At 39.2% G+C, this 21,139-nt stretch overlaps 2 protein-coding genes and 1 pseudogene across 2 annotated transcripts; all 3 read left to right on the top strand.

Moving 5' to 3' along the window:
* The first annotated feature begins 294 nt into the window (after positions 1-294).
* LOC121409189 lies at positions 295-5,996 on the top strand (annotated as a pseudogene).
* Positions 5,997-8,787: 2,791 nt separating this feature from the next.
* On the top strand, positions 8,788-9,876 carry LOC121406973. The gene has a single exon (XM_041597846.1). The coding sequence runs from the start codon at positions 8,788-8,790 to the stop codon at positions 9,874-9,876; it is 1,089 nt and encodes a 362-aa protein (XP_041453780.1).
* An 8,906-nt stretch (positions 9,877-18,782) lies between these two features.
* LOC121406972 (V(D)J recombination-activating protein 1-like) lies at positions 18,783-19,355 on the top strand. The gene has a single exon (XM_041597845.1). The coding sequence runs from the start codon at positions 18,783-18,785 to the stop codon at positions 19,353-19,355; it is 573 nt and encodes a 190-aa protein (XP_041453779.1).
* Positions 19,356-21,139: the final 1,784 nt, after the last annotated feature.

Raw genomic sequence — 21,139 nt, 5'->3', positions numbered from 1 at the left:
ATCTTCCATAATAACAGCAACAAAAATAAAATGGTTTCAGTTTGAAAACATTTGAGAAAGAAATCAGTTGTATTATAAAAATAATGAATGTTATGAGTGCAATAGACAAAATACTTAATGAGGTGAGAGATGAAATGATCCATGCCAAATTGAATGGATCATTCATTTCATCTTTCACCGAATGAAGTATTTTGTCCATTGCACTAATGAAAAGTACATTCATTATTTGGTTTATATGACACCTAGAAATAGATTCTTTCTCATGATTTTTGTGGATTTCGAAGCAAAATATGCTCATGCAGTGAAAACTTGGTCTGTTATTATCGCGTATGCACACTGCAAACAAAAGTGGTGCCTGCAGTCTGGGTGCGCATGTGCATTGGAAAAATCGTATGGATCCAATATTGCATGATAAATTGATCTAAATGTGCACGGTTAACGTAATTGTAAAATGGGTTGAATGATTGATATCGACCAACCAATCACATGACAAGGATCTATCTAGGTGTCATATAAATTACAGTAACAGTTCAGAAAGAATAACATGAAGAAAAACAAGCAACCCTTTTGCCGAGTAGTGGTACCATATATTATTCGAATGATATTCATGAAGATTACACAACAAAAGATACAGGATACATGACAATTTCATTGATACTTGTTTATTTGCATTATCATTGTTCATATCATCATCTTATTCAAAATATATCATACTAATATAAACTTATTCAGCATATTAACATTCAAATTAAAGTAAAGCATACAGAACAAGGCAATAATTTAATAACTAAAGAATAACAGGAAGTACCTGTAGTCTTTGTGCACACAATGGCCCATAGTTTGAACTAGGAGGTTCAGATGAAATTATTGTCTGTGTCACAAATATGTTAACACTACTTTTTTGTGTTTAAATGGGCCCTTTTTTGTGCTTTGATTGTGAAGAAAGCTACCTCATTTCCAGTCAGGTTGGTAATGATTTGAATATTGGAGGAAACCAGCACAGATATTTTTATCATCCTACTCAATACGAACGCAGAACAGTCTGCAATCAGCAATGCAAACTCATATTGCCTTTTTTCTTAGAAAGAAGCTCTTCTCTCTGCTCTCACTGCAAAGTTTACAGAAAAGCAGCATATGATTCTGGGCCACAGATTAGCATTATCTGACAGTCTGCGACAGACGAACTGAAATGAACTGGCTGTAAGATTTTAGTATCTATCACAAAACTAGGAGGTGCAGAAGGGCAAGTACAGACATGGTTATTCAAGGTACCACTTAAAACTATGGACCGTAACCAGAAGTGTATAATATCAGCTATTGGTCTGTCATGTGTCATTGAGAATATTTCTGACGTCAGTATGGCAGATTAGAAGTTAAATATTTAATAATATATATGAGAGCAGTACACCATAGCATTGGGCCATTTGATCTGCTGGAATGATATCAAAAGGAAATGGTCTGATTTAAAAAATATAACGAGCAGAATAAGACGACTAATTATATTTCATAAATCATGCTGTATTTTTTTTTCTAAAATATCAGAAGTATTTTGCAAACTAGTTATAATCTGTCATGCTTGGAAGCTTATTTTGATGCCAACCTACAGCACTGTGCAATAGATGGAAGAATTGTGAATGTGGGGTAGCCACTTCTGAATACACAGCACATTCATAGCTGCATTCCTTCAAACAGACATGTCACATACAATTTTTTTTTATTGGTTTTTAAAGATAAATTCCAGTTGTGGTAAAGATTTACAAAAAAAGTTTGTACAGAATCCAATAATATGACCACAAAAGTGTCTATTTGTATAAACAAAAAACATGTGCCAAAGGATTCTGGAAGAAATTGTGCAATTGCTGAGAAATTAGCAAATAAGCATTCGGGTCAAGCATCAGGCCGACATTCAATGCAATATCAATACACTGGCCCACGTGTGCTTATCTGAGTGTGTTGGTGATCTCCAGTTTGAACATTTTTCAGCGTAGATTTCAAGATTTCACAAAGTTCATTTTATGTAACTGTACCAGATCTAGATCCTTGATGATATAGTGACAATTAAGCTTGGTTTCACACACTTTCTCGTGTAATAAGTTTTTACTGCAACTACTTTCATTTATCTTTAAATTTGAAGCCAACATGGCTTGCAACAATTTATATTTTGTACATGGCTTTCTCAAAAATCAGTTTTTATGTCCTGAAGAGTTCACCCTGTCTAAAGAAAACAGAAATAATTTTTTTTTTTCAATACATGCATCTAAGAACAAATGTGTACAAGGCATGTTTAAAAAAAAAACTGCACTGCATTTTTCCCACTATATTTATGCCAAAAATCTTTACCCCACAATTCTCAATTTTATCACAGAAAAACAATCATGCTTCAGCAACACATATGTCTGCTAGCTCGGCGAAGCGAGAATTTAGTGTATTTTGGCCTTTCGCTATTGCAACGCAAGAGGGCTCAGTGGCGCAAAATTTAAATTGTGAACCGAAATTAGGTCAAGAGCAAAATACGTCGATCGAGCTCTCGATGACTGGAAACATTACGTCATCATAGTAATTCCCAGACTGGTGTCCAAACACATCTATACATTAAAATGACATTCCAATATTCATTACATAATACACAGAAATCAAGAAAATTTATTGCCGGCCGGTGATTCAAATATACCCCCGCCATTCACTTCCGTGTTTACTCTGGCGTGACATCGTAAATAAACAAAAAAATCACACACATTTTCGTAAATTTTTGTCTTTCTGTTTTTCTTTTGTGTTTCTGTGTGGAAGTTTTATCTGTGTTGAACTTTACTTTGTTGATTTCTTCATCGTTTATGTGGTAAGTCTTCTTTGTTTCTTTTCATCCTACACTTTTTTCTTAATTGTTCTTCATCGTTTAGTTTGACACTGTCACTGTGTCACTTTGTCGAGTTAGTGTAAAGTCTGTGGAATGTACCATACGTTTGTATGTGATTGATATGGATAATCATAGGCAGTGTCTCGCTGAGCTGTGTAGATTTTGTGGAAGGAGGGTGAAAAAGGCAAAAGTGAATTACAGCATGCATACAAAGTCATCAATTACCAAGAAGCAGTGAGAAGCAGATTTGACATAGATGTCAAAGGAGACCTCCCAGACGTACATCCAGATTCATTTTGTACGAATTGCTACTGCCTGATAACTAGATCTAGGTCGAATCAAGAAAAATCATGGGCTCCAAAAAATGATTGGGCTGAACACAAACGCAATTCCAACTGTCAGACATGTGACTCATTCAAAATTCAATGCAAAGGTGGGAGACCCCCAAAAGTAAGAAAAACTGGTCGCCCATTAGGTCTATCTAGTTCCACACCACTATCATTCTTTTTGGAAATGTATGAAATGTCTTTGAGGGACTCGGTAAAAAGCACAGTGGGCAACTATTATATTGATCCATGTCATTCGTTCGTTGTCTGTAGTATTTGTAGCTGTGTTGTTTCATGTCCTGTAGAAACCCAGTGTGTTCACTTGCTTTGTGTTGACTGTATTTCTCCTTTGTTTTGTAGTTTCCATTGACTGTCCTGTTTGCAATTCCACGGTACACTACAAACAAACACACAAACCCCCAGAATATGTTTTTGAAAATTTTTCAATTACATGGTCGAGAAGGCACTGGATGATTCAGGATTGTTTAAAAGCAGAAAAGAGAAGAGTCTAATAAACTCCGGCTTATAATTTACAAGATACTGGCAGTGATAAAACCAGTACTAGTTGATGTGGTGAGTATGTGGCCGTGGGTGCATCAACATGTGAGCTAATCGAGAGTCTTTGGGCAGAGGCAGCTGCAGTGACAGCATTGCAAACAGGATTGAACAAAGCACAGGCCCAAGGCCGAGTCAATCATCAATCAGGCAGAGATTGAGGTTGGAGCAATATACTCAGAAAGACAATACCAAGATCTACAGTATACCAGAAACACAGGATGAAGACACATCGCAGGTTGTTGTAAACTTTGCCAAAGAGCTGGGGACTGAAATTTCCAGTACAGATCTTAGCACTTGTCAAAGTTGTCATCGTCTGGGAAGGTGTGACTCATCATTGCAAGATTCATTCATAGGGATGCTAAGGTTGCTGTTATGAGGAGGAAAAAAGAGCTGAAGAAGACCACCAGCCTCAAACATGTATTCATTGCTGATGATCTTACTCATCTTCATAGACAGTCGGTGCATGCAATGAAGCAAGACTCCAATATTAGTGTGTGGACAGTGGATAGTAAGAGTCATTACTTTCTGAAGAGAGGGGCAAAAGAGAAGAAGATGAGGCTGGATTTCATTGAGAACTTACCCCATCTTGGATAACCAAGCACAAGGTAAGGAGTTTTCTGTCTTTAAAAGAATTGTGTCACAGAGAATAAGTGATACATGCCAACATGATTGGAATAACAATGTTAATACATTCTTTCAATGTATTGTTTATCAAATATAAAAGCAAACATTGGTGTTTGAAAATTACTTGGTTTTTCTCAATCCATGTGATAGGAAGAATTTTTATTGTTTAGATGTTTGAATAATAAGCTACCTATAGTGACTGGGAGGGATGTGAATATGCCTTGTGGTTAATGAATATGTGAATATTGCTCCCTGTTTTTTTTAATTACATTTGCTTTCTTTTTCTTGCCAGTTTGTATCATATTTTGTTTTACACATATACCCCAGGAGGTTGATTGAGTTAATAAAGTAAACTAAAGTAATCAACATTGATCTATCCTTGTAGATGTCAAAGCTGCTTTGAAAGCTACATTTGCCTTGTCTAACCAAACTTGACCAAATCTCCCAACACTTGGAAAGGGAAAAAAAAGATGTTGAAAAGATGGCGCATTGTAATCCATGGATGCATGGAAGGCTACAGCCGTTTATTGACATTTCTGAAGGCATCGACAATAATAGATCGGTCACAGTTTTGGCCCATTTTGTTGAGGAGGTGTCTACAAATGGTTTACCATTACGTTTCTGCTGTGACTATGGTGGCGAGAACAATGATGTCTGTGACATCATGGAGTTGTTGAGAGGCATTACACAAGGAAGTGCAATCAGGGGCAGAAGCACCCATAATCAACGAATTGAAAGGGCATGGTAGATGTGTGGACTGGGGTGTCAAATCTCTATTTTGATTTGTTTAGTTTCATGGAACAAGAAAACATCTAAAATGTAGATAGTGAGCTTCATTTGTGGGCACTACACTACATATTTCTTCCTAGACTTAATAGACACCTTCAACTGTTTCAGTCCCAATGGAACAACCATGCCATCATAACAGAGCACCATCATTCCCCACTGTTACTGCCCGAACACGTACCGTACTCCCACTGCAGCATTTTGTGCAAGGAATATTAGCCCACAGGGAGAGCAATCTATCTGCCATTCGTGATCTTTTTGTGGCAGATATTCCACAAGAAAATATAGAAATACCTGGTGGGCTTAATCAACACGTATGTCTGCTAGCTCGGCAAAGCGAGAATTTAGTGTATTTCAGCCTTTCGCTATTGCAACGCAAGAGGGCTCAGTCGCGCAAAATTTAAATTGTGAATCGAAACTAGGTCAAGAGCAAAACACGTCGATCGAGCTCTCGATGACTGGAAACATTACGTCATCATAGTAATTCCCAGACTGGTGTCCAAACACATCTATACATTAAAACGACATGCCAATATCCGTTTCATAATACACAGAAGTTAGAACATGAAGACACATGGCAGGTTGTTGTAAACTTTGCCAAAGAGCTGGGGACTGAAATTTCCAGTACAGATCTTAGCACTTGTCAAAGTTGTCATCGTCTGGGAAGGTGTGACTCATCATTGCAAGATTCATTCATAGGGATGCTAAGGTTGCTGTTATGAGGAGAAAAAGAGCTGAAGAAGACCACCTCAAGCATGTATTCATTGCTGATGATCTTACTCATCTTCATAGACAGTTGGTGCATGCAATGAAGCAAGACTCCAATATTAGTGTGTGGACAGTGGATAGTAAGAGTCATTACTTTCTGAAGAGAGGGGCAAAAGAGAAGAAGATGAGGCTGGATTTCATTGAGAACTTACCCCATCTTGGATAACCAAGCACAAGGTATGGAGTTTTCTGTCTTTAAAAGAATTGTGTCACAGAGAATAAGTGATACATGCCAACATGATTGGAATAACAATGTTAATACATTCTTTCAATGTATTGTTTATCAAATATAAAAGCAAACATTGGTGTTTGAAAATTACTTGGTTTTTCTCAATCCATGTGATAGGAAGAATTTTTATTGTTTAGATGTTTGAATAATAAGCTACCTATAGTGACTGGGAGGGATGTGAATAAGCCTTGTGGTTAATGAATATGTGAATATTGCTCCCTGGTTTTTTTTAATTACATTTACTTTCTTATTCTTGCCAGTTTGTATCATATTTTGTTTTACACATATACCCCAGGAGGTTGATTGAGTTAATAAAGTAAACTAAAGTAATCAACATTGATCTATCCTTGTAGGGGAAAGTGGGGCATAACGGACCCTGGGGGCATAACGGAACTTTGAAATTAGCATATGTTAAAAAAAGCCACCCTCTGTGCGAATTCTTTGAAAAAGGGAAGATGGCGAAATAACTTCAGCACTGAATTTTCATCCAGTAACATCGAGTCACATCCGAGTAATGCCTCGTCAAAAACTTCACCCTCATGATCTAAGGTAAGGGGATGTTCATAGGGCTGAAATTCGGTAATTTCTGTATCGATTCTAATCAAATATTTGTGTACATTAATCATTAAGATATCAACGTTAGACTGGCCTTTTGCATGCTTTCTATGCGGTAGGGATTTTTCCACACAAAAATTTGATTAGAAAATATGACATTGGGGCAAAATGGACCATATAGGTATGGGGCAAAATGGAACAGGATTCTGTTTTCCCCCTAACCATTGGTCCATTTTGCCCCAATTGAAAATAACATATACATGTATTGTGAAAGCAAGGCTTAAGCAAATGCCAAGGTTTATCGCTTCAAAGAAAAACGAGGACAATTTTTTTTTTATTTAGATAAACCACTCCAATAACATGGTGCCCTGTTGGCCTTTAAGACTGAATGGTTAAGTGAATGTTTTGCACACCTACTAATGTATGTGGTCCATGCATATGCTATGCTATATGGACCACATACAGGCAACTGTACAAAATCATGGCAAAATATTTTGAAGCTACCATAGCATGTGTTATGTATGGGATCAGGCACTGATAAGGAGTTTTTGTGCTCCTTTCCAAAAGTAAATCACTTGATCAAATTATTTTCTTAAAATTTTATTTTTGCATTTTGATTCATGATATTCACTACCAAATGTGAATTTAATGTTGTTTCCATACAGAAAACATACAGATTGATTATGATCACATTCTGAAAACGTGAAATTTTGAGGGAAAATTTGGGAGTCAAGAGGCTATTGTTATCACTGTACAAGAGATGCTGATGCTCGTATGTGTGATGTTTTGTGCCTGTGCGCATGTATGTAGGCCTAGATATGTAGGCCTATCTTCATCATTACATTCGGATACTCATGTATTCTTAAAACGTTCCAACGTTTTCCAATCTTGATTTCCAAATACCAGTCATTGTTCAGCAAGTATGTGCTTTAATTGCTAATCAGTTCTCTGGGTATCAAGAGGTAGTTGGATAATACCTCGAAAGCAACCGTTGTGGGTCTGTTTTTGCAGGTCGTCTTAAAAAAGGTTACAAGCTACAAGCGGAAATCGACAAGACAGATGTGGAATGAAGAGTCCATGAAGGCTGCTATTAAAGCCGTTACTGACAATGGACTAGTGTTAAAGAAAGCCAGCGCCGAGTTCTCAGTACCAAAAACCACTCTTCATCGAAGAGTCAAAGGACTTAATAAATCTGCAATAGGTGCAACAAAGTCAATGGGAAATTTCAAGGTAGGTTTATTTTGAATTTGTCTAATGCGAAAAAATATAATTTCACTTTATAAATTTGGCAAAGAACAATAAATAAATAAATAAATAAATGCCAAAAGAATGCCAGCCAATCTTCTCACTAATATATTTCCTAATTCTAGAATGAAACTTGCAGTATATGTTCGTATAACATCTAGAAAAATATACAAATAAAAATGTCCCGTTCAATTTTAAAAATTATAAAAGTAGTTTTGCTTTTCATCATTTTTTCAGACAACGTTTCCTGAAGAGATTGAGAAAGACCTTGTAGACTACATCCATCAAATGGAATCGATGATGTACGGACTGACATCGAACGACTTACGTCGTCTTGCTTTTCAACTAGCCGAAAGAAATGGGATCGCACATCAATTCAACAGAGAGAAGCAAATGGCTGGAAAAGACTGGATGTATTCCTTCATCAAACGCCATCCGATTTCCCTTAGACAACCAGAAGCCACCTCTGCAGCGAGAGCACGTTCGTTCAACCGTACAAACGTAAACAAATTCTTTGACCTGCTCGAACCTCTTATGGACAAGCACAAGTTTCCACCAAACAATATCTACAACGTTGACGAAACAGGGATCAGTACTGTGCAGAGCAAACCATCAAAAGTTCTTGCAAAGACCGGAAGGAAACAAGTTGGGTCCTTGGTTTCAGCGGAACGTGGTCAGACCGTCACAGTCGAAACGTGCATGAGCGTTACAGGGTCTTTCATCCCACCAATGTTTGTCTTCCCACGTGTCAGAATGAAGATGGAACTAATGGATGGAGCTCCTCCAGGGTCAATCCATGAGTGTCACAAGAGTGGATGGATGCAGATGGACATATTCACAAAATGATTCAAGCATTCATCCGATCGTCTGGCGCTTCTAAGGACAACCCAGTGTTGTTGATACTTGATGGCCATGCAACACATGTCAGAAACTTGGATGTCATAGACCTTGCCAGAGACAATGGTGTTGTAATGCTGTGTCTGCCTCCACATTGCTCTCACAGAATGCAGCCACTTGATGTGAGCTTCATGAAGCCACTGTCAACATACGACCAAGAACTGGAAAAATGGTTGAGAAACAATCCAGGTCGAGTTGTCACGTCCTTCCAGGTTGCAGAGTTGTTTGGCAATGCATACATGAGGGCAGCAACTACCCAGGTGGCAGCTAGTGGGTTCCGCAAAACAGGAATATATCCTACCAACAGAGATGTCTTCCTCCCTCATGAATTCCTAGCGGCAGATGTGACAGATCTTCCCATGGATGACAGAGACAACAAAGAACACGGTGAATCAGGAGTTGAAGTAGCTGCTCCAGGTTGTGAGGATAAGGTTGATGGTGAAGAAGGCATTCCAGAGTTGACTGACACAGTAGACTCCGAAGAACCTGACAAGGAAACTCATGGAGCAGCTACAGAAGGCTCCAAAACGGCTCCAAACCTGCTTGCCATTCCAACAACTCCTGATACTGACAACGGTAATGCAGGTCCCTCAACTTCTCGGTACCAATCACCATTTGTCATTTCCCCACCTCCTAAAGCTAGTACTACCTCCAGGACCAAGAGATCGAATGCACGATGTGGCAAAGCTGTGGTCCTAACAGAAAGCCCTTACAAGTCTGAACTTATCCTCTCAAAGACAACTCGGGCAAAGAAGGGAAATTCAGGAAAAGCGCGCACATGCAACAAGCGATCTTCTGATGTCCAGCCTCAAACCGGTGGGAAAAGAAAGCGCAAGACAGAACAACCAGAAGCAGAGAATGACACTTCATCCAATGAAGATGATGATGCCGAGTGTATCTACTGCAGTGAACTGTGGAGTGCAGGCAAGGATGGCATGATCAAGTGCTCACTCTGTTTTGGATGGGCACATGAAGCTTGCACGGGAAAAGAGGGTGATTCTGATGAAGAATTCGTATGTGATCTCTGTTCTTAAAAAAAAAAAAAAAAAAAAAAAACTTCATTAAGATCAGGACTAGATATGACACAAGGTAGACATCAGTGTCAGGATTATAGTTTGTCAGTGTTAAAGTTGATATACATTAGCGTTTACATGACTTTTCATTGTCACTTTGGTGAAAGAAAAATTACGTTTTCCAAATGTTTTCATTACAGTGGTTTTCAAAGTATGGGCCTAGCAGTTGGTTTCAACGTAATAGTAGTCTTAGCGCAACACATATTTGCCCCAGATTCAAGTAAAAAACAGACATGTGTTATATTTATATATATATATATATATATATATTTTTTTTTTTAAGTTTCCCAGTTATTTTTTTTGAAAATATTTATAAGCTAGCAGAATTCAAAGTATGGATGGGCCTAGCAGTTGGTTTCAATGCAATAGTGGTTGTATCAGAACAAAAATTGTCCAAGATTCAATTCTAAGAAATTTAGAGAGAAGTGCACATTTTTTCAAGTGTTTACTACGATTACTTTCCAGTGTTGTCCTATAACTTTTTGAAATGTTTGAAGCTACTTTAGACTTTCATTATGCAGCTCTGCCCACCAAATATGCTTAGGTATATTACTCAACAAAGAACGTTAGAATTCTGAAGGGGCAATACGGACCTGTAGATCCATTTTGCCCCAAGGGGGAGTGCCATTATGCCCCAGGGATGGGGCAAGTTGGACTTTTCTTTTGTAAAATTTGTTTGGAGTTTTCCTGGAATTTTACAGTGCTTTTGTCGTTTTGTTGTTGACATAATAAAGTGCATACAACACCCATCTCAAACCGTTGTTTTTATTGTTTTTGTGTCTTTGATGACATCATAATGCAAGTTTAAAATAAAGTGTTCCATTATGCCCCACCTTCCCCTAGATGTCAAAGCTGCTTTGAAAGCTACATTTGCCTTGTCTAACCAAACTTGACCAAATCTCCCAACACTTGGAAAGGGAAAAAAAGATGTTGAAAAGATGGCGCATTGTAATCCATGGATGCATGGATGGCTACAGCCGTTTATTGACATTTCTGAAGGCATCGACAATAATAGATCGGTCACAGTTTTGGCCCATTTTGTTGAGGCGGTGTCTACATGTTTACCATCACGTGTCCGCTGTGACTATGGTGGCGAGAACAATGATGTCTGTGACATCATGGAGTTGTTGAGAGGCATTACACAAGGAAGTGCAATCAGGGGCAGAAACACCCATAATCAACGAATTGAAAGGGCATGGGTAGATGTGTGGACTGGGGTGTCAAACCTCTATTATGATTTGTTTAGTTTCATGGAACAAGAAAACATTTTAAATGTAGATAGTGAGCTTCATTTGTGGGCACTACACTACATATTTCTTCCTAGACTTAATAGACACCTTCAACTGTTTCAGTCCCAATGGAACAACCATGCCATCATAACAGAGCACTATCATTCCCCACTGTTACTGCGGCAGCCCGAACACGTACCATACTCCCACTGCAGCATTTTGTGCAAGGAATATTAGCCCACAGGGAGAGCAATCTATCTGCCATTCGTGATCTTTTTGTGGAAGATATTCCACAAGAAAATATAGAAATACCTGGTGGGCTTAATCAACACGTATGTCTGCTAGCTCGGCAAAGCGAGAATTTAGTGTATTTCAGCCTTTCGCTATTGCAACGCAAGAGGGCTCAGTCGCGCAAAATTTAAATTGTGAACCGAAACTAGGTCAACAGCAAAACACGTCGATCGAGCTCTCGATGACTGGAAACATTACGTCATCATAGTAATTCCCAGACTGGTGTCCAAACACATCTATACATTAAAACGACATGCCAATATCCGTTTCATAATACACAGAAGTTAGAACATGAAGACACATGGCAGGTTGTTGTAAACTTTGCCAAAGAGCTGGGGACTGAAATTTCCAGTACAGATCTTAGCACTTGTCAAAGTTGTCATCATCTGGGAAGGTGTGACTCATCATTGCAAGATTCATTCATAGGGATGCTAAGGTTGCTGTTATGAGGAGGAAAAAAGAGCTGAAGAAGACCACCTCAAGCATGTATTCATTGCTGATGATCTTACTCATCTTCATAGACAGTTGGTGCATGCAATGAAGCAAGACTCCAATATTAGTGTGTGGACAGTGGATAGTAAGAGTCATTAAACTTTGTAAAGAGAGGGGCAAAAGAGAAGAAGATGAGGCTGGATTTCATTGAGAACTTACCCCATCTTGGATAACCAAGCACAAGGTATGGAGTTTTCTGTCTTTAAAAGAATTGTGTCACAGAGAATAAGTGATACATGCCAACATGATTGGAATAACAATGTTAATACATTCTTTCAATGTATTGTTTATCAAATATAAAAGCAAACATTGGTGTTTGAAAATTACTTGGTTTTTCTCAATCCATGTGATAGGAAGAATTTTTATTGTTTAGATGTTTGAATAATAAGCTACCTATAGTGACTGGGAGGGATGTGAATAAGCCTTGTGGTTAATGAATATGTGAATATTGCTCCGTTTTTTTTTATTACATTTACTTTATTCTTGCCAGTTTGTATCATATTTTGTTTTACACATATACCCCAGGAGGTTGATTGAGTTAATAAAGTAAACTAATCAACATTGATCTATCCTTGTAGATCTCAAAGCTGCTTTGAAAGCTACATTTGCCTCGTCTAACCAAACTTGACCAAATCTCCCAACACTTGGAAAGGGAAAAAAGATGTTGAAAAGATGGCGCATTGTAATCCATGGATGCATGGATGGCTACAGCCGTTTATTGACATTTCTGAAGGCATCGACAATAATAGATCGGTCACAGTTTTGGCCCATTTTGTTGAGGCGGTGTCTACATATGGTTTACCATTACGTTTCCGCTGTGACTATGGTGGCGAGAACAATGATGTCTGTGACATCATGGAGTTGTTGAGAGGCATTACACAAGGAAGTGCAATCAGGGGCAGAAACACCCATAATCAACGAATTGAAAGGGCATGGGAGATGTGTCAAATCTCTATTATGATTTGTTTAGTTTCATGGAACAAGAAAACATTTTAAATTTAGATAGTGAGCTTCATTTGTGGGCACTACACTACATATTTCTTCCTAGACTTAATAGACACCTTCAACTGTTTCAGTCCCAATGGAACAACCATGCCATCAGAGCAGAGCACCATCATTCCCCACTGTTACTGCCCGAACACGTACCGTACTCCCACTGCAGCATTTTGTGCAAGGAATATTAGCCCACAGAGAGAGCAATCTATCTGCCATTCGTGATCTTTTTGTGGAAGATATTCCACAAGAAAATATAGAAATACCTGGTGGGCTTAATGAAGAAGAACTAATAGAGGTGCCTGACACAAACTTTGCTGTTCCCCCGACTACTTGCAAACATTGCGCCAACGTATAGATCTTCATGAAAGAATAATGGGAAAAAAATAGAATGACATACATAAAAAGTATAATTCTTTATAATGTCCTACAGATTTCAATCACAAATATGTGAATTGCTTTTCATATCAATAGGCATTAATTTATTGCATATAAAGACTTGAACAGTGTTCTGCAAGCTTACCAGCACAGATAGATTTTGTTTTTCTGGTATGGCATCGAGTTCTGGAATACGGAAAGAAATAGTTGATCGAAAGGTCAATGCTACATCATCTGACGCCATATACAACATGATACGAGGCTCTACAAGACCTTGGAAAAGGACAGCGCTCGGTCTAGGACTGTCATTTATAGGATCCAAGATAGCCCTGCAAGTTCTGAACAGATCTGGACACTGCATTACCTACTCTGAAACCAAGGGACTTAAAGACTAAATATGCCTACGCCATTGCAGATGAAGAACAAGATGATAAAGGTGACATTATCTTCAACCGAACTAAGCAACAGCAACTCTCTGGGATAAATATGATGCAAATGTGGAAAACCCCGGATGGAAAGCATACCTTCCATACAACAGTTGGCCACATGTTTATCAGAACGTTTCAGAAGATGACCAGTGTGGTACAACTGAAGTACTAGCATTTCATGAGCAAAAGAACCAAACATAAATTTGTTAGGAATGAACAAAAGATACCACAATTCAGGAAGTCTCTCAAGAAGGCAAAATTCATCAGCACTGATGTGACACTAGCATTCACAAAAGAACTCTATTAAACATCCAATATCCTTAAAATGGTTGTAAAAAAACGTTTATGTGACTTTAAACGCGTCTTACTAAAAAAAGACATAGTTCTTTCCTACACTTGCAAGTGCATTCCCATAGCAGATTTTTGGTTCAAAACATGCAATTCCCTTAATTGTATTTATATTCAAAATTTGAACAAATTTGGTTGAAGCATTCAAAATTTATGAGGTAAAAAAATGTTTTAAATATATTTTTTCGTATTCTGCTCATTAGTATGCAAATGAGATTCAAATCTTATTGACTTCGATATCTCATCATAAATTGGTGTGAACTTTGTAACAACAAAGAGTGTCGCTAGGGCGGGCACGTTACATGCCTGCCTGTAACGTAGAAAATGGAGTTATTGGTCAAGCAAGAAAAGTGAAAGGTGGCGACGAGACATTTGACCTTTTGACCTAAAAATCAATAGGCTTCTTGGGATCCATGCTAGCATCATACAAACAAAATTATATGAGCCTAGGTTGAGTTAAAGTAAAGTTATCTCTTTTACAAAGACTTGAGAAGGGTAAGATGAAGACATGTCAATGTGACCCTTGACCTTTTGACCTCAAAATCAAGACAATTCCTGGGATCCATGCTAGTATCATACATACCAGCCTAGGTTAAGTCAAATTGAAGTTGTCGCGTTTACAAGGAAAAGTTAACGGATGGACACCAAGCGTGATACCATAATACGTCCCGTCTAGGACAGGCGTTTAAAAACATTACATTTTAATATGCAGATGAGGAATTGTACCAGATCATGTGTTCCTTCTATTCAGGGGCAGTTTTTTAAAGATCTAAAATGGGAATTCTGCTTTGTCACAGAAACTGTACATTGCAAAAACATGATTTGTAAAGTTAAACTCAATTAATTTTTGCATGAAAAGAATCAAAATAGAGATGTCACTTTATTTCAGTAAAAATTCACTATCACTGCTTTACATAATATAAATGTACTCCAATAGAACCTTTATTTTAATTTCATTACTTGTTCCATGCTCATTTTTGTCTTATTAATTAAAATAAAATGTAAATAGTTCCCCAAAGTCGATGCTTCTACAGTGTTCTTAATGCTACATGTACATGTATTTTTTCAGTTTGTGTGAAGAGGATTTGTTTCAAAAGAAATATCATCCTGCTTTATGTCGTCTTTTTGAAGTAAAGAATATATCTATACTGAGAGAAGAGAAAGTGTGATCTTAATGGATGAAAGAAGTGGGGAATTAATAATTTTGATACTTTTACATAAATTATATTCTATTTCTCTATTTTCTTGTTTTTTGCTGTAGGTGTCTGTTCTGTGGAAGGAAATTCAGGGGCGGTATTCTGAACATTGTCTTTTCTCCATATTTTATCTTATCTCAGAGATATGACAAAATCGGTATTCTGGTGGATGTCATAACTTTTATCACAAAAATTGTCATAAATGTTGTCTCTTCTCTTTAGCGCGCAGCAAAAATACACGGCTTTAAATGCGCGTAATCCTTTTATACAAGCAAAAGATGACAAAAGTTATGACGGGGTCAATTAATCAGCTGCTTGGGGGTAGTAGTCATAAATTTTGTCATATATTTTAGTACCAAATATCCCGATACCCTGCCGACTGAATGTCAAGCAAATAATGATATTATTTAGATTAGATTGTGGTATTAGTTTCACTCATCTTCCATGACAATTTTCAAAATTATTTGTTCATGCTACAATTAGTTAGGCCCTACATATTTATTCCTCATTTTTTTTCTGTTTTCCTTACTTTTCTACTTCTCTAAAATTCCTCACAGCTCCCTGTCTCTCTTTGTAATTAAGCGCATCAATATACGCGCAGTTGTGTGATGCCAGCAACTGTTTTGGGGATACGCCCTACCTGCCACGGGGCTTTCCTATTGGCTAGAAGGGCTCCAACTGGGAACTAACGATGATTTTGATTGGTTTGCTTCCGAAAAGATGGGTGGGAACTTTGAGAGATATGACAGGGAAAAGACAATGTTCAGAATACCGATTTGTGACAATCATAGCGGTGTCACATCTCTGAGAGAAATGACAAAATTTATGACAAAAGTTATGACAGAGTTTCAGAATACCATCCCAGGACTCTGGTCGGTGCCTCACTGTTGATGACTGCTTAGCAATGAGAATCGTCTTGCTCCAGTCGAGGGGAAAATATGGGGAGCAGTAATACTATTTGAAGTCAAAAGGGAGACCATGTTAAAACCACCAAGTGCTCTGGACGATCGTGATGCTCGATTTGGCATGATGGATACTTCAACCTACATCCATTATACACCAGTTAAGCCTGATATAGTTCGAGGACAGTTTGGTGGCAGTAATAATGAGCCTCAGCTGATAGGAGGACCTGTGGAGGTGCTTGGAGTTTGCAGAGCCAAATGGTGTGAGGTAGGCATAGAGCTACCAGGCAGCAGTTGCCAAAACTGGACTGGACATCACCATAGAAAAAAAACGGCATGAAAATGAATTGTCTGAGGAGATAATAATTCATACAACACTGAAAGATGGAGCCGATTGAATGGGCGACATTGCCATATATCGAGGCTCCTCCCGACACCTATCTGCCCAATAAAGCGTTCAGAGCTTCTTTTGTCATTTTAAAGTCAGAAGCCATAGCGGATGATGGCTCGCGGATCATCTTGTTTGAGGAGGACAGAGCAAGTAAACCGTCCAATTCTGGAGGCCAAAGGGGATGAAAATCGTCCGATTACTTCTGCTCAGTTCCTCAGAAGGATAAGTGGGAATGGAAGATGATGCAAGGAAAGACCATGAAGATATATACTGCCTCGTCAACAAGCTCCAACAAGCTTAAGATCTATAACAGCATGATTGATGAAAAACTGGACCACGTTTATGGAGGGCTCCAAGGCAGCGGCTTGGTTACCTATGCATCTTCTGTCACACAACACGAGAGACTGCCAAGACACATATTAGCACCTTCTGCATCGACAGAAGTTTCCAAGAAATTGCAGACATGGGCCGGTATGTGGAGATGAATCCTGACAAATTGTCATCATCGGTCCTGGCTGAGAAGGCAAAGGGTGTACAGCGGAAACCAGTCCTCTCTGACCCAAGGATGAAGCTGGTTGATGCAACCCACGCCGATATAAACCTCAGGCAGTTCTTCAAAAGTTAATAATCAGAGAAATCGCTGGAGCGCAGGTCTGGGATGCCAGCAATGATGTCGAGGAGTATACTGAGGACGCTGAGAAGTGCCTTAATGATCATGTGCAAGCCACCATTGTTCTAGCTCCAATCTTGAAGATGCCAGGAAATTACGCGAGGACTCTCTTTGATGCTAGCAATGAATCAACCTTTCTCTAGCTCATCTCCAACCAAGACAGGAGTCATGTTCAGTCAGTTCTCAGAGATTTCCGCTTTTTAAGGATGATTTATAGGGAGAGAAACCAGAAGCTGAAGAACTTGCAAATTACAAGTCTACGGCTGTCAATATGGGGAAGAAACTCATTGATAATTCAGTAATATGTTTCCTGGCTGAACTACATGTATCTCCATAAAATGATTGAGCATGAGCAAGAAATACTGGAGGATCCACAAGGTCCTGGCAGCATTGGTTCACTCAGTGGAGAAAAGAAGAGAAGCTGCCAACAAGCTTTTCAGACATCTTAGGAAACATGCAGCAAGGAGAGACGTTGTGACCGACTGAGAAACATGCTATGGATGCACTGGCTGTTTACAAGTCCGAAACTGCAAAGTTTGAGAGCAGCAAGTTTGGTACAGCACAGATACCATTGCTCAAAGTGTGGGCCAGAAGGACACAGTAAGACAACAAACATTACATTTTAATATGCAGATGAGGAATTGTACCAGATCATGTGTTCCTCCTGTTCAGGGGCAGTTTTTTTAAGATCTCAAATGGGAATTCTGCTTTGTCACAGAAACTGTACACTGCAAAAACATGATTTGTAAAGTTAAACTCAATTAATTTTTGCATGAAGAGAACAAAAATAGAGATGTCACTTTGATTATTTCAGAAAAATTCACTATCACTGCTTTATGTAATATAAATGTACTCTAATCAAACACAGTCGAAGGGAAAATATGCGGAGTAGTACCACTATTTGAAGTCAAAAGGGGAGGCCGCGTTAAAACCACCAAGTGCTCTAGACGATCGTGAGGCTCAATTTGGCATGATGGATGCTTCAACCTACATCCATCATAAACTAATTAAGTCTGATATGGTTTGAGGACAGTTTGGTGGCAGTATTTAGGAGCCTCAGCTGATAGGAGGACATGTGGAGCTCCTTGGGAGTTTGCAGAGCCAAATTGTGCGGAGTGGCATGGAGCTACTGGGCAGCAGTTGCCAAAACATAGCTGGACACCACCATTGAAAAAAGCCTGCATGAAAATGGATTGTCTGAGGAGATAATAATTCATACAACGCTGAAAGATGGAACCAATGGAATGGACGACATTGCCATACATCGAGGTTTCTTCCGACACCTATCTGCCCAATAAAGCGTTCAGAGCTTCTTTTGTAATTTTAAAGTCAGAAGCCATAGCGGATGATGGCTCGCGGATCATCTTGTTTGAGGAGAGAGCAAGTAAATCATCCAATTCTGGAGGCCATAGAGGATGAAAATCGTTCGTCTACTTTTGCTCAGCTCCTCAGAAGGATAAAGTAGGAGCGGAAGATGATGCAAGGAAAGACCATGAAGATATATACTGCCTTGTCAACAAGCTCCCACAAGCTTAAGATCTATAACAGCATGATAAAAAAAAAACTTGACCACGCTGATGGAGGGCTCCAAGGCAGCTGGTTGCGTTACCTATGCACTTTCTGTCACACAACACGAGAGACTGCCAAGACACATATTGGCACCTTCTGCATTGACACAAGTTTCCAAGAAATCGCATACATGGGCCGGTATGTGGAGGTGAATCCTGACAAATTGTCATCATCGGCCCTGGCTGAGAAGGCAAAGAGTGTACAGCTGAAACCAGTCCTCTCTGACCCAAAGATGAAGCTGGTTAATGCAACCCACGCTGACATAAACCTCAGCCAGTTCTTCAAAAAGTTAATAATCAGAGAAATCGCTGGAGCGCAGGTGTGGGATGCCAGCAATGATGTCGAGGAGTATATTGAGAACACCGAGAAGCGCCTTAATGATCATGTGCGAGCCACCATTGGTCTAGCTGAAGCTCCAATCTTCAAGATGCCAGGAAATTACGCAAGGACTCTCTTTGATGCTAGCAATAAATCAACCTTTCTCGAGGTCATCCCCAACCAAGATAAAAAAGGGGTCTTGTTCAGTCAGTTCTCAGAGATTTCCTCTTTTTAAAGGAGGATTTATAGGGAGAGAAACCAGAAGCTGAAGAACTTGCAAATTACAAGTCTATGGCTGTCAATATGGGGAAGAAACTCATTGATAATTCAGTAGCATGTTTCCTGGCTGAACTACATGTATCTCCATAAAATGATTGAGCATGAGCAAGAAATACTGGAGGATCCACAAGGTCCTGGCAGCATTGGTTCACTCAGTGGAGAAAGAAGAGAAGCTGCCAACAAGCTTTTCAGACATCTTAGGAAACATGCAGCAAGGAGAGGAGTTGTAACGGACTGAGAAACATGCTATGGATGCACTGGCTGTTTACAAGTCCGAAACTGCAAAGTTTGAGAGCAGCAAGTTTGGTACAGCACAGATACCATTGCTCAAAGTGTGGGCCAGAAGGACACAGTAAGACAACAAACATTACATTTTAATATGCAGATGAGGAATTGTACCAGATCATGTGTTCCTCCTGTTCAGGGGCAGTTTTTTTAAGATCTCAAATGGGAATTCTGCTTTGTCACAGAAACTGTACACTGCAAAAACATGATTTGTAAAGTTAAACTCAATTAATTTTTGCATGAAGAGAACAAAAATAGAGATGTCACTTTGATTATTTCAGAAAAATTCACTATCACTGCTTTATGTAATATAAATGTACTCTAATCAAACACAGTCGAAGGGAAAATATGCGGAGTAGTACCACTATTTGAAGTCAAAAGGGGAGGCCGCGTTAAAACCACCAAGTGCTCTAGACGATCGTGAGGCTCAATTTGGCATGATGGATGCTTCAACCTACATCCATCATAAACCAGTTAAGTCTGATATGGTTTGAGGACAGTTTGGTGGCAGTATTTATGAGCCTCAGCTGATAGGAGGACATGTGGAGGTCCTTGGGAGTTTGCAGAGCCAAATTGTGCGGAGTGGCATGGAGCTACCGGGCAGCAGTTGCCAAAACTTAGCTGGACACCACCATTGAAAAAAGCCTGCATGAAAATGGATTGTCTGAGGAGATAATAATTCATACAACGCTGAAAGATGGAACCAATGGAATGGACGACATTGCCATACATCGAGGTTTCTTCCGACACCTATCTGCCCAATAAAGCGTTCAGAGCTTCTTTTGTAATTTTAAAGTCAGAAGCCATAGCGGATGATGGCTCGCGGATCATCTTGTTTGAGGAGGAGAGAGCAAGTAAATCATCCAATTCTGGAGGCCATAGAGGATGAAAATCGTTCGTCTACTTTTGCTCAGCTCCTCAGAAGGATAAAGTAGGAGCGGAAGATGATGCAAGGAAAGACCATGAAGATATATACTGCCTTGTCAACAAGCTCCCACAAGCTTAAGATCTATAACAGCATGATAAAAAAAAAACTTGACCACGCTGATGGAGGGCTCCAAGGCAGCTGGTTGCGTTACCTATGCACCTTCTGTCACACAACACGAGAGACTGCCAAGACACATATTGGCACCTTCTGCATTGACACAAGTTTCCAAGAAATCGCATACATGGGCCGGTATGTGGAGGTGAATCCTGACAAATTGTCATCATCGGTCCTGGCTGAGAAGGCAAAGGGTGTACAGCGGAAACCAGTCCTCTCTGACCCAAGGATGAAGCTGGTTGATGCAACCCACGCCGATATAAACCTCAGGCAGTTCTTCAAAAGTTAATAATCAGAGAAATCGCTGGAGCGCAGGTCTGGGATGCCAGCAATGATGTCGAGGAGTATACTGAGGACGCTGAGAAGCGCCTTAATGATCATGTGCGAGCCACCATTGTTCTAGCTCCAATCTT

Source organism: Lytechinus variegatus, chromosome 2 (assembly GCF_018143015.1).
Source record: "Lytechinus variegatus isolate NC3 chromosome 2, Lvar_3.0, whole genome shotgun sequence".
NCBI lineage: Eukaryota > Metazoa > Echinodermata > Echinoidea > Temnopleuroida > Toxopneustidae > Lytechinus > Lytechinus variegatus.
This window is presented reverse-complemented; position numbering and strand designations above follow the sequence as displayed.